The sequence below is a fragment of the Salmo salar genome, chromosome 20 (genome assembly GCF_965601325.2).
Source record: "Salmo salar chromosome 20, fSalSal1, whole genome shotgun sequence".
In the NCBI taxonomy this organism is placed as follows: domain Eukaryota; kingdom Metazoa; phylum Chordata; class Actinopteri; order Salmoniformes; family Salmonidae; genus Salmo; species Salmo salar.
Genome location: NC_138310.1, coordinates 19,326,650 through 19,340,356, shown reverse-complemented (window position 1 = coordinate 19,340,356; position 13,707 = coordinate 19,326,650). Strand labels below are relative to the sequence as shown.

Here is a 13,707-nt window from a genome sequence, read left to right as displayed (position 1 = left end):
GACATCTGATGAAGAGAATCAAAGGTAATGGATTATTTACATAGTATTTTCGATTTTAGATCTCCCCAACATGATGTCTAGTCTGTATCGCAACGCGTATTTTTCTGGGCGCAGTGCTCAGATTATTGCAAAGTGTGATTTCCCAGTAAGGTTATTTTTAAATCTGGCAAATTGATTGCGTTCAAGAGATGTAAATCTATAATTCTTTAAATGACAATATAATATTTTACCAATGTTTTCTAATTTTAATTATTTAATTTGTGGTACTGACTTGACTGCCGGTTATTGGAGGGAAACGATTTCCTCAACATCAATGCCATAGTAAAACACTGTTTTTGGATATAAATATGAACTTGATAGAACTAAAAATGCATGCATTGTCTAACATAATGTCCTAGGAGTGTCATCTGATGGAGATTGTAAAAGGTTAGTGCATCATTTTAGCTGGTTTTATGGTTTTGGTGATCCTGTCTTTGAATTGACAAAACATTACACACAACTCTTGTAAATGTACGTCCTAACATACTCTAAATTTATGCTTTCGCCGTAAAACCTTTTTGAAATCGTAAAACGTGGTTAGATTAAGGAGTTGTTTATCTTTCAAAGGGTGTAAAATAGTTGTATGTTTGAAAAATTTGAATTTTGACATTTATTTGGATTCAAATTTGCCGCTCTTGAAATGCACCTGCTGTTGATGGAGTGCACCACGGGTGGGACGCTTGCGTCCCACCTAGCCCATAGAGGTTAAAGGGAGTGCTCCTAATCTCAGCTTGTTACCTGTATAAAAGACACCTGTCCACAGAAGCAATCAATCAGATTCCAAACTCTCCACCATGGCCAAGACCAAAGAGCTCTCCAAGGATGTCAGGGACAAGATTGTAGACCTACACAAGGCTGGAATGGGCTACAAGACCATCGCCAAGCAGCTTGGTGAGAAGGTGACAACAGTTGGTGCGATTATTCGCAAATGGAAGAAACACAAAAGAACTATCAATATCCCTCGGCCTGGGGCTCCATGCAAGATCTCACCTCGTGGAGTTGCAATGATCATGAGAACGGTGAGGAATCAGCCCAGAACTACACGGGAGGATCTTGTCAATGATCTCAAGGCAGCTGGGACCATAGTCACCAAGAAAACAATTGGTAACACACTACGCCGTGAAGGACTGAAATCCTGCAGCGCCCGCAAGGTCCCCCTGCTCAAGAAAGCACATATACATGCCCGTCTGAAGTTTGCATATGAACATCTGAATGATTCAGAGGACAACTGGGTGAAAGTGTTGGGGTCAGATGAGACCAAAATGGAGCTCTTTGGCAGCAACTCTTCTCGCCGTGTTTGGTGGAGGAGGAATGCTGCCTATGACCCCAAGAACACCATCCCCACCGTCAAACATGGAGGTGGAAACATTATGCTTTGGGGGTGTTTTTCTGCTAAGGGGACATGACAACTTCACCGCATCAAAGGGACGATGGACGGGCCGTGTACCGTCAAATCTTGGTTGAGAACCTTCTTCCCTCAGCCAGGGCATTGAAAATGGGTCGTGGATGGGTATTCCAGCATGACAATGACCCAAAACACACAGCCAAGGCAACAAAGGAGTGGCTCAAGAAGAAACACATTAAGGTCCTGGAGTGGCCTAGCCCGTCTCCAGACCTTAATCCCATAGAAAATCTGTGGAGGGAGCTGAAGGTTCGAGTTGCCAAACGTCAGCCTCGAAACCTTAATGACTTGGAGAAGATCTGCAAAGAGGAGTGGGACAAAATCCCTCCTGAGATGTGTGCAAACCTGGTGGCCAACTACAAAAAACGTCTGACCTCTGATTGCCAACAAGGGTTTTGCCACCAAGTCATGTTTTGCAGAGGGGTCAAATACTTATTTCCCTCATTGAAATGCAAATCAACTTATAACATTTTTGACATGCGTTTTTCTGGATTTTTGTTGTTATTCTGTGTCTCACTGTTCAAATAAACCTACCATTAAAATTATAGACTGATCATTTCTTTGTCAGTGGGCAAATGTACAAAATCAGCAGGGGATCAAATACTTTTTTCCCCTCACTGTATGTGCGCCCCTATTTTACAGAACATGCACCAGCCAGGGACCAGAACCCCCAGATTCCTGCAGAAATGCAACACCTCTGGCTACAGACCACATTATGCTGATGACTAGCTATGTGCAATAAACACCTTAAGTAAAAAAACAAAACAAAAAACATATGGCCGTTGCATTTATGGCCAATGTTGAGCTATTCAGGGAGAAGAGAACCATCTCTTTAATTTCCCTGAAGTTCTGAGATAAATTAAGAGTGACTATGGGGTTGAGAGATAAGTGAATCTCCTAGCAGGAGCAGCAGCAGTCTGAACCACGGTGCTGTGAGGGACAGGCTAGAGGGTACAGCTCATCAGACCAACATTTTCCCTGGTGGCGTCATGTAAAAATCTCCCCAGCGAAGAAGATTCTTCCCAATCGTTCTGATTGTGTTCCGATTGTGACGTCATGCTTTAACATTTCTCCCAGCGTGAAAATGTTCCCAGTTGAATAATCACACGCGCAGCTCTTTACGCTATGTGGATGGCTGAGCTAGTGTGGATGTTTCGCTCACTTCCTCGAAAAACTCTTGTGGGCACATGTATTTGCTTCACACATCTGCCAATCAATGGTGGCCAGGAGTATTGACACTGACCAAATCAGAAGCTTGTTGAGGTGTGAGGTCAGCATATAAAACACAGACTCGCACATTAAAGTGCTGAGGGTTGATGTGAGGAGAGGTTTTTTGCGATTGCAAAGACTTGGGTGCTACGGGAGGGTGTGAGAGACATCCGGCCGTGCTCAGACGAGGCTGTAATCGCTGCCAAAGGTGCTTCAACAAAGTACTGAGTAAAGGGTCTGAATACTTATGTAAATGTGATATTTCCCAAAAAAGAAATTATACATAACATTTTTTTTGTCATTATGGGGTATTGTGTGTAGATTAATGAGAGGAAAAAACTATTACATCTATTTTAGAATAAGGCTGTAACGTAATAAAATGTGGAAAAACTCAAGGGGTCTGAATACTTTCTGAATGGACTGTATCTTGGTTGTAAAATAGTTGCTATTAAGCTCAAAATGGAGAGTTGAGAAATAAAAATTATACCTCTGACAAGATATCGGTTTGTTTCATCGAATTAATCAATCAGAACACTTTTTCTCCGGGAAAGGAAAGCAAGTGACTCGTTCGACATCGCAGCAGGCCCCAGCGAAACATGTACAGGCAGGAATCATGAGAATAATGTATTTTACTGTTTGACCAAATAATGTTTTAAGCCACCTAAAAAAAAAAACATTTTGAGTGAGGTGACCATGTAGAATGTGCAGCTCCCACCGATGAGTTAAATTAAAACATTTATTCGCACAGCCAAGTCAAAGGGTCACAAAATGCAACTAAATGGTTGCAGTCTGGAACCCTGCCTGGAACAGCAGTCAAGGAAAGCTGACATCACATAGCTGCAGATTAGTTTAGTAAGAACAGCAGTGACAGCAAACCTCAGCACAGCATCCCTGTATTGACAGTGCTGGGTCAGACAGCTTGGGCTGGACAAGGATGAACTACAGTACACAGATACAGCAAGAGGACAGCCAGCCCAGCCAGAGGATGTACTGAGAAATGCATTAGCTACAATAAAAACAGTCATGAAAACCAACACTGGGCTATAATCTTCCGGACAGTAAACACATCTGCAGAGAGTAAAGCACCATCTCTAGACTGTGGATGTCCCATGTGGGCTTATGAGAGTTGAGAAGGAGAGAGCTAACTGTGTCTACCTCCAGAGGGCTTACAGGAGCTGGGAAGGAGAAATGGGCTCGGAGTGGAGCGGAGCGAGAGGCTGGCTGACAGGCAGGGCAGGGCCAGAGATGGCCCGTTTAGTATTCTGCTCACAGCTCAGCCAGTCACTGCAGCCTGCGTCCTCTGCCTCAGCAGTGAGCTGGCATCTGCGTCACAACCAGCCCTCCTGCTGGCGGGGGGGGGGGGGGGTCACACTGGGACTTTGATCAAAAATCATTATTCAGAAATTAACATCACAGAAACCAATATAAAAAAGGCTCTGCAGAATTGACCCATATGCCCTCTTTTAGGTGAGCTTCTCAATGTCCACCTGATAGCATGCACAACGCATCACTGACAATATCTGCTTTACCGGCCACTCTCTGGAAGTCCGAGCAAGGATGTTAGCCATTTTCCTGGGTGAACATAGAGCACACAACCAATCATGCCCACACTAAACAATCATAGGAGGCACAGAGGCTGGAATTCACACAGCAGGACCAGTCTTTGACAAAAATTCCTGTGCATCAAATAAAGGCAACTATACAGAATACCCACTAAGACTGCCAGGACCCACTTAGATAAGCATACTATTATGAAGCCATTGTCAAACATCTACCCCCCAAACCTAATTTTCCATCACTAACTAACACAATTGGTTTAATAGAAATTAGCGAGCAGCTAATGCACGCAGTGCTGACGGTGCCCTTCTCAAGGTGACTCTGGAGCCCTACCAAAAACTGTCTCACACTGCAACAATGTTCCCCAGAGAAGGGGGGGGGGGGGGGGCACCAGACACCGGCCATCTTCCCTACTGTCACTGCCTGCTATAAATACACCATGATTTTATCATCTAGACAGCCTATCCAGGCTTAAAATAAACCCACCACTTTGCGCAAAAAAAACACCGCATCACCTCTATGGCTTAGGGTTAAACGAAGTATCATGATAACGTTAGCCCTTCAAGGACTCCAGCATTCAACGCCACATCAGTTCAATACGTCCATCCCCCGCTGCACTGCAGCCAGGTGCTGCCCAGGACGCATTCCTCTCAAAACCAGAGACGTCTCGCTCTTCGCTAAAGTGCTAGAGTCACTGTCTTTGGGTGAGTCATACCAGCCTCTTTTACCAGCTGCACTGAGAAAACGGGAGACAAGCCACTCAAAGGTTGAGTTTACCGGCTCCAAGGGGGATGTTTTAGCTACGGTTGAACCGCATGCGAGACTCATCAAGGTGGTGTGTTCAGTGCACCCTGGTGAGTTAAGCACCCCCAGGAAACATGCGCACATGATCCGAGAGGCCTTCAGCAGCACTAGTGCCTAGTCATCTGGGACAATGGGTTAATAGAAACATCCCAAAATACACCACTCCTGTAGGGTGAGTCACCTCTGCAGTGGGACTAGGGGATGAGGGGAATTGAAATGAGCTTTTACTGCTAAAACGTCAGCCTGACCTTGCCTGGACTCATGAGCCCTTTTAAAAATAGCATTTACCTGAATGAGGTGTCATAAAAAGCAAAGGCTAAAAACAATGCTGTTTTGTGTAAAAAGAGATCAGGACTGTCCTTTTTTTCTACAGTGTTAAACTATTAAAGGGAAATATTTTTCTAACAAAGAATAATAACTGTTTTTAATTAAACCTTAAAACAATACTTATTCATAAGCAAAATGACTGAATTATGAGAAATAGTCTAATGCATCCTAAAGCAGCGAGAAAGACAGGGCTGCCTTACCAGAAACCTCTACAATGTCTCCCGGCACGATTTCTTTGGCCTTGATCCTCTGAACGGTCTTCCTGTCCTGGCGGTAGACCTTGCCCATCTCAGGCTCGTACTCTTTTAGGGCTTCAATGGCATCCTCAGCATTGCGTTCCTGTGTAGATTAGAAATGTTGACCGTTTGCTCACACATTTGAAATTGAACTTGATGATCTGACGACATTATAGATGCAAATTCAAATAAGTCCATTTTACTTTTTCACTATCCCACAAACTGCAGATATGTGGGTTCAATTAAAGGCCCAAACTTCAACAGCCTAACCATGCCACTTTGTTTTGTTAACTGATGGATGGGGCTGGTGAAATAGAACCAGTTTTGAATTCAAAGACAGCAGGAGATCTTAGAGATTGTGCCTTTAATGCATGACAAGGACCAGGAGATTTGCCTTCGCCTACTTTAAAATCTGAAAATATATATTTTTTTAAAAGGTGCAATATGCAGAAATCGCTCCGCCATTTCATGGTTGCTAAAATTCTAATCGTTTTCCTAATTTCAGAATCATTGTACAATCTAAAACCCTGTGAAATATCTTTCGGCAGACATAGGTGGGTTAATTTAAAAAGGCACAAATCATAGAAATAGCACACATAGAACAGATCTACAGCTTCATATACCCGCTTTCAATTAGATTAACAGATATAACTCTAATTTCTATGTGAATTTGGTCAGGCCCCCCCCCCCAAAAAAGTTACATATGGCAAACCTTAACACATTTTTAAAAGGGAACAAGTCTTAATTTTAACTGTGCATATTCAGTCTACAATATTTTAATGATTAAGAAAACAGAAGTGCAAGTAGTAAACATTGTGTCAGTCACATATACTAGTAATTTATGAAAACAGCAGCTAAATAAGAACCGTCACCCCATGCCAAAGTCACGTTCACTCAATCACTTAGAACAGAATGCTTAGTTCTAAAGTCCACATTTCTAGGCCAACTTCAACATATCAGTTAGTGAGAGCCTATCAGGGCAGGGATGGCCAGTTGCATCACTTCCTGTTGAGTAAGTCTACTCCATGGCATGCACTGGCTTAGCTTACTGAACATTCCTCCTAGGGGCTGCCTGGCAGTGCAAGCAAAGTCAACCAGTGTGACAAAAGGTCTGACAAGAAAATGGGCATCGAAACAGAGTAAAAAAGACAACTATCATTTATTCCATTCTTTGACTACACAGAAATGCATTATGGACTGGATTCAAATGTTCAAGACCATTTGCTCACAAACATGCCATCTATGGAATGTTAAACTCCGACAGACTGAGGAAATGTAACCTAGTTCTGGACAAACTCATGCAGGAATTTAGACTGAATTAATAAATCCTAAGGGAGCATCCAGCCAATTTGTGTTGGTAGTTGCTACAGCCAAATTTCTCTTTGCAAAGACTGCAAACATTAGAGAATGGCTAAGAGACCATGGGTGTAAACATAATTAAAGCAACAGACATGAAGTCTGAGCAAGAGGAGGGATTGTCACTTTGGTCACGCCTAAACCTTCTCAAATGTAGTCAGTGACCCACTTTCTTCCTTGCCTCAGTTTTCATCTACTTTCATCTACCATTGAACAGCAAGTCCTTAAAGAAAGGAAAGCATAAAACTGCCATGTGACCAATGAACGGAATGTATGAGACTTGTGGATTCTCCTACCTACAACTCTTTATGGTAGCTGTTTTGCCTATAGTCGCTAGCTAGTTGCATACAATAAGTATTCCTTTCCACAGCCTGCACCAAAACAAGAGTTTCGGGAATACTGTCATTGACATTGCAATGCCACACTGAACATCGACATTCAAAATACTGTAAAAGATGTCTAAATTACGTCATGCAAGTTGCTCACCTGCCACACACCCACGATGGCATTGGCTATAAGAATGAGTAAGATTACAAAAGGCTCCACAAAGGCTGTGATTGTTTCTTCTCCATCCTCGAACAAGGCCAAGACCTAAAGGTAAACAAGACAACGATGATCCATTATTGACATGATTCCACATAGGAGATAGCATAGGAGTAATTAACAACATCTCTCCCCCTGGTTACGCTTACTACGATGCATTTAAGCGATCAGAATCATGTTAAGAAAACTGCTGTGAAATAAGGTTAAACTAAATGTCCACGGAGAATGTGTATGCATTCTGATACGACTGATTTACTTAGCAGTGGTAGAAATGCATAGAAATGTACATTTTGTTGAGTGAGCTCCATTTTTTACATAAATGACAACAAGATGAACATACAAAAAGTTACATCAGAAGATTTACAGCAGGATATCAGTGCAAGAGTAACACATTTAAACAAAATGGATACAACACATTTGTTTAGATGTTAAAACATTTTCTAAAGCTTTGAGCTCATTTAACACCAAAGCCAGACAACATTTTCCAAGTTCAAAAGCAATGTGCTAAAGGTGCAACACATAGGATTTTGTTGAATTTTTGAATTGTAATTTCAGAAAATGTCCATAATATAGCTGCAGTAATAGTGGAATGATAGTGTTTCACAGTATTACTTACCCGCCAGTGTTTTGATTGGCTGTGATATTAGCCTATTGATTTCTCCCGCCAGGTATCGTTTTTACAGCTGTTTGAAGCTAGTGGACCGGAACAGAAAGTAACTTTGTTTTTTTTCCGGTTTTGGTCCACCAGCTTCAAACAGCTGTAAAAAATATATTTGTTCTTATTCAAAATACATTTCACAACGATTTAGATGGTACAATGATTCCCTACACTATTCAGTGCCTGTTGTCTCACAAACAGAAATTGAGCGAACAGTGTAGACTTTTTGCAACCAGGAAATGATAGCGATTTTCAGATAACATAGCCGCAAAGTCAGAACATTTTTGACAGATGTCGCTCAGGCAGGAGCCCTAAATAGGCGAAAATCACAACCAAACAACACTGGTGGGTATGTAATACAGTGAAAACACTATTCCATTATTAGCGCCAGATATATTATGGGCATTTTCTGAAATTACAACGCAAAAATTCAACAAAATCCTTTGCGTAGTACCTTTGAAATACCATGAACCTCATCGTAATCTAGCACCGTGATTTTATTTGGAGTGATTATTTAACGAGTTTGCTGTACTGAGCAATACATAGCCAACTCTTTATAAAACGCACATTGTTGACTTAAAGTTCCAAATGAAATCTCTGTTTTTATATCATTTATGGTCAATTTTGCACATCAGACATTTGAAATTCGAAAACTTAAATCTAACACCGAAAATACAGTAAGACTACAGTTTATAACAGATCGTCTTGATATGTTGCTGTATGTCATTTCAGTGTCAGCACATAACAGTACATTTGGACACATTTATCAATGGCCCTCAGTAGCCATAAGTATCATGCATAGTATGCATGTCAAATATGAGCCGTTGAAACCAACAGCCAGCCACCTTACCACATCTAACAAACCAGTTACCAGGACTACTGCTGCAGTAATCGGTCACAACCAACAGATTTCACTTAACATAGCCATTCCCCAACTCTGCACTCTTCCTCTCTCACAAACCGGAGATAAAAACACTCTTCTGGGAGCAAGACTATTTTGCATGTTATCTACTGAGAATAAGAGCACACGACATGTGTTGCACAAATTCACTTTAACGGGACAAAGCCGCATCATGAACACCCTGCTGCAAGTTCTGCTGCACCCGCTTGTTATTTCATTAGCCTACTACTCGCCCATCATTGGATCTGACTTAACAACTGACAATCGACCAAAAGTATGGGAGTGTGGTGCATGGGAGAAGGCATGGTGCATTCATCTGGGGAATGCCCTCCTACTGAAGGTCAGAGCCCAAATTTGGTCTTGAGTGGTGCCCTGTACCCGTCAGACAGCAACCACCAACACCACCATATCGCAGGGCTGGGCACTGCATACCAGCTCCTCTAGCAGACTGGCACACACTGGGATTATAGATTACAGCCCTTGAAACCTCCATACTGGTCTCAAAAGGACCTCATCTCCTCAAGTCAATGTACATAGTTTGACACTACATTGTAATCCTTTCCCGTGCAAAAACATCCTTCTGTCCACTACCAAAAAAACATGAATAGTAAACACTGATGTAGCAGTACACTGCTAATACTGCAGAACAATGAAAATTAGGCTACATCGCTGTCAGTTACATTTCTATCAAACCATTTAGCTTGTGGATAGGCTTGTTACTCCAAATAACGAGGCAGAGGAGAGGAAGTGATTACACTGCGAGAGTAAAAGACGACTCAAATGTCTTGTTAGACACATGGTGATAGCAACTCGAGTCAAGCAGCTGCTGTCATCACCATTCCTCAAATGTGTAGCTAGCCTTCTCAGCTGTTTGGCTGCCTGATCTGTGAATGTAACCTGAGCCTAGACATTCAAACAGAAGACATTTGCACTTGCTGTCCACACGTCTCATGCCACTAAGCCAAAAGATACACTTTCTCTTTCCATGCCAGACAGCCCACTCCTACTGATGTGCTTTCATCAGCAACTCTGAACAGCAAGCAGATGATTTAAGAGTTTGTTTCTATGACAACTTAACACAGCATGTCTGTGGGATTGTCACTGCTGTGTAATAAACCAAAACAATCTAATACATTCACAATACAGCGGTCACTAAAGGTTTATGACCAAATTCCAGGCCCATGGCAAGCAGCAGCAGTACCAAAGTTAGTGTGTGTTCTAAACCCGATCTAAAAAACAAAGAGTCTAAGCGATATACTTACAAAAGATATACAAGCTGCCAGCAGAAGAATTCGTACAAGTAAATCTTCAAATTGTTCAACAACAAGCTCCCATAGAGACTTCCCTGTGGAATGAAAGAGATGTACAAATACATCAAATCAAGAAGAATTTGTAGCACATAGGTTTAACTTTCACAACAAACTATTTTAATTACGTGTTATTACCTTCTTCAGCAGGTAACTCTGGAGATGGGTCAATCCAAAGTGCATACAGGGAAAAGAGAAACACACCATTACATTAGTAATGTTTTAGTAGCTAATGCTGTTAATTCTGACAATCAAACATATGGCACTGCAATTTGTTTATCTCCACCCCATTTGACTCCCAATGACCCCAACTAAACCCCATATGTCCTGGTTCAGATTTTGCAAAGCTAAAACTTTGCTATAGGCAACATGGAAAAACAGGGTTTGGATTTAATTGCATTCACCGAGTCTTGTGTTCGGCTGAGTCATTAACAGTAGCAAGTCGTAGATGGTAATCATATTGCACAATCAATGTTTGAATTCACGGTGGTGACACATCAGGTAACTTTTTGAACCCATTTTCTCAGAGGTCACCTTGAATGGTGTCAGACGCACCCAATCTATTTTATGTCATCCAGTAGACGCTTTCATGAGCTTAAAAATCGGGAATCGAGCCTCGTTTCTTGTGTGAACAGCTAGGAAAAACTACAGAACCCAGGATCCTATGAACCGGCTTGCGTTAGCTAACTAGCATCATTAACTGTTAGCTAGCTAGGCCTGTGCCATGCCCATGGCGAGCGGCTATGCTGTCCCAACTGTCCCAGGCTGGCCATCACATCAGAATGCCAAGGCACACGTCAGCGGTCTACACTTGTATACCTGGTTTAAAATACCCTTACAATAATATAACAATTCCCCGATGTAACCGACTACTTTCTAGCTACTTGGTACAAGATTGAAACCCACGAGGTTGTCTACGATGACATCAGCCAAATTAATTCAGTCCGTGACCGAGCCGAGTGATGGGGCTGACATTTACCCCAATGTGTAACTCCTAGGTAACTTTAGCTAACAGTGGGACTAAATGACCGTATCATGTTCCCTCATAAGTGACATATAGCGAACATTAGCTAAATAGCTACCGGTACTACTAGTAAAGGTGTAGAGGTTCACATACCGTTCGAGCCCCATTTCTCCTTTTGACGTTTCACCTGGTCCAAACCAAGTCCAGTGCTTTCGTTGACGGAGAAATGGCTATAAACTTCTTCAACGCTCTTTGTGTGAGCGTTATCCATGGTGGTTGGTGGGCTTCTTGTCAGTTGTACTTTGTTTACTCAGCTGCCTCCGTCTCTTTAAAATTAAAACCTTTCAGCAGAAATACAGCTTGCCAACTGTGAAATATGCTTTCACCGAAAGGCCAGATGTCGATGATACGAATAAGAAATTGTCCGTAAATTGGTAGGCTGATAAACGAGCTAATTAGAACGAAAAATGACTCTTCCTCCCTCAATAAATGTTACTTTGGGTGTCCTCTTATCTCCCCAAAAATGGTGGAAAAGAGTGCAGCAATCGCCAATGTTAAGGGCTGCAATCAGCCGGTCCAATCCTTGCGCTGACCTAAATCCACCTCTCCTGGCACAGCTCACAGCTTCAGTGGTAACAAACTGTAGCGCTGATCTGATTTTATTGAAAGTGCCTCAACACTGGGTCGTCATTAGTTACCACAGCCACAAAGTCAGAAGGCCCGCCTACTCGACCAATCAGATGAGGGAATGTGATGACAGCCAGAGTCAGAAGGTCCGAATACTCGACCAATCATATGAGGGAGTGTAATGACGCGTATGCCGGTTTACAGTTCGTTGGAAACGACCAATCAGATGAGAGAGTATGATGACGATTATGCCGACCGTCTTGCAGAAGTAGACGAGAGACGCATTTATTTTATCTAGAGATCCATCAAAGATTTGGTTATTTACTAGCTATATTAAAACCAACCGTTCTAAATGCAAAGTGGTAATTGGATGTCTTATTCAAAAACTCAGTTTGCAAGCTTATCAGGATGTTTGCCCTTATTCATAGTTACTTGTCTTAACCCAAAATAGGTTTACTCCAACATCTGCATTGTTTTTAAAATGGCATGTAGACAAACAAATTGGTATATCTTGATTTTCGATTTTTATTTACAGAATCCATAAGTAATCCACAAGTAAAACGTACATAGTTTCACAGAAATGTTCACAGAAATGTCAATGTTTGAAATTGGCTGATTTAAGATGAAAACTTCAACCCTGTTACTTTATTTGGTACCCAGGCACTTACCGAGTGGATCTCAGTGCAAGAGGCGTCACTACAGTCCCTGGTTCGAATCCAGGCTGTATCACATCCGGCCGTGATTGGGAGCCCCAAAGGGTGGCGCACAACTGGCCTGGCGTCGTTCGGGTTTGGCCGGGTTAGGCCGTCAATGTAAATAAGAATTTGTTCTTAACTGACTTGCCTAGTTAAATAAAGGTTAAATAAAAAAAATACTACAGTCAATTATTTATTAAACTTAACATTGCCTTGTAGTCCACCTTTTTGGTATTTTGTGCCAGTTTCCATGTCATAGTCTTCAAGCTATGGAAGATGGCAAAACATGTAATGATAATAATTTATTGTACTTACATGGCACTTTTCTAGACACCCAAATCTCTTTATAGTATAAGGGGAATCTCACCACACTAACTTACTCTTTATTTGCATGTATTTATCTAGCCCATCCACCCCCCTCTTCCGAGGACAAAAGTATATATATTTTTTTAAACATATATTTTGTTTAATATACATAATTCATACACTTTAAATACATGGTACTTTTATACACAGCATTACATTATAGGAGTACAATTTAATATACAGATTACACATAAAACGGTACTCATCATTACCTAATCTTGCAATAAGTGCCATGGGATCTTTAGTGATCACTGAGTTGGGACATTCATTTAAAGTCCCATCTTCAATTTCATTGAGGAACATTCCATAGTTTGTACTTCAACATTATTACAATTAAATGAATGTTGTGAAAGTGTATGGTTTAAACGACACTGATCTGTCTTTGAACTTAACGCCTCCTTGTTCATTGCAGCAGCATATTTCTCTTTGGCTTTTGTTTGTATGTCGTTCCCCTGGTGGCATTCATATGTCTCTGTGCCCACAACTTCAAACGGAACACCATTGAATGGGATATTTTTACTCTTCCAACTGAATTTTTTCCCTGCCAACTGCTGTGCATCTGTTGAAGGTCCAGAATATGACATATTACTATTAGAATGAAAGGCTTGTAAGGAAACAAACAACATTGGTCTATCAAATAGAATAACTAATCGTAGCTCTCTCAAACTCTTGGCTCCATTCTGCCTTCTCTCTAGTTCTCAGCCATTAGCTTAGCA

General features: G+C 41.6%; 1 protein-coding gene across 2 annotated transcripts in view; it reads right to left on the bottom strand.

Annotated features, from left to right (window-relative positions):
• LOC106579957 (sarcoplasmic/endoplasmic reticulum calcium ATPase 2a) overlaps window positions 1–11,955 on the bottom strand; it is a 47,839-nt gene extending 35,884 nt beyond the window's left edge. For both annotated transcript variants that reach the window (XM_014160407.3, XM_014160408.3), the window contains exons 1-5: window positions 11,457–11,955; window positions 10,478–10,495; window positions 10,295–10,377; window positions 7,417–7,521; window positions 5,539–5,677 (exon numbers count right to left, since the gene is read on the bottom strand). In XM_014160407.3, the coding sequence (XP_014015882.1) occupies window positions 5,539–5,677; window positions 7,417–7,521; window positions 10,295–10,377; window positions 10,478–10,495; window positions 11,457–11,574 (463 nt within the window). In that variant the 5' untranslated portion in view covers window positions 11,575–11,955. The remainder of the gene's footprint in view (window positions 1–5,538; window positions 5,678–7,416; window positions 7,522–10,294; window positions 10,378–10,477; window positions 10,496–11,456) is intronic.
• Between the last annotated feature and the right edge of the window lie 1,752 nt (window positions 11,956–13,707).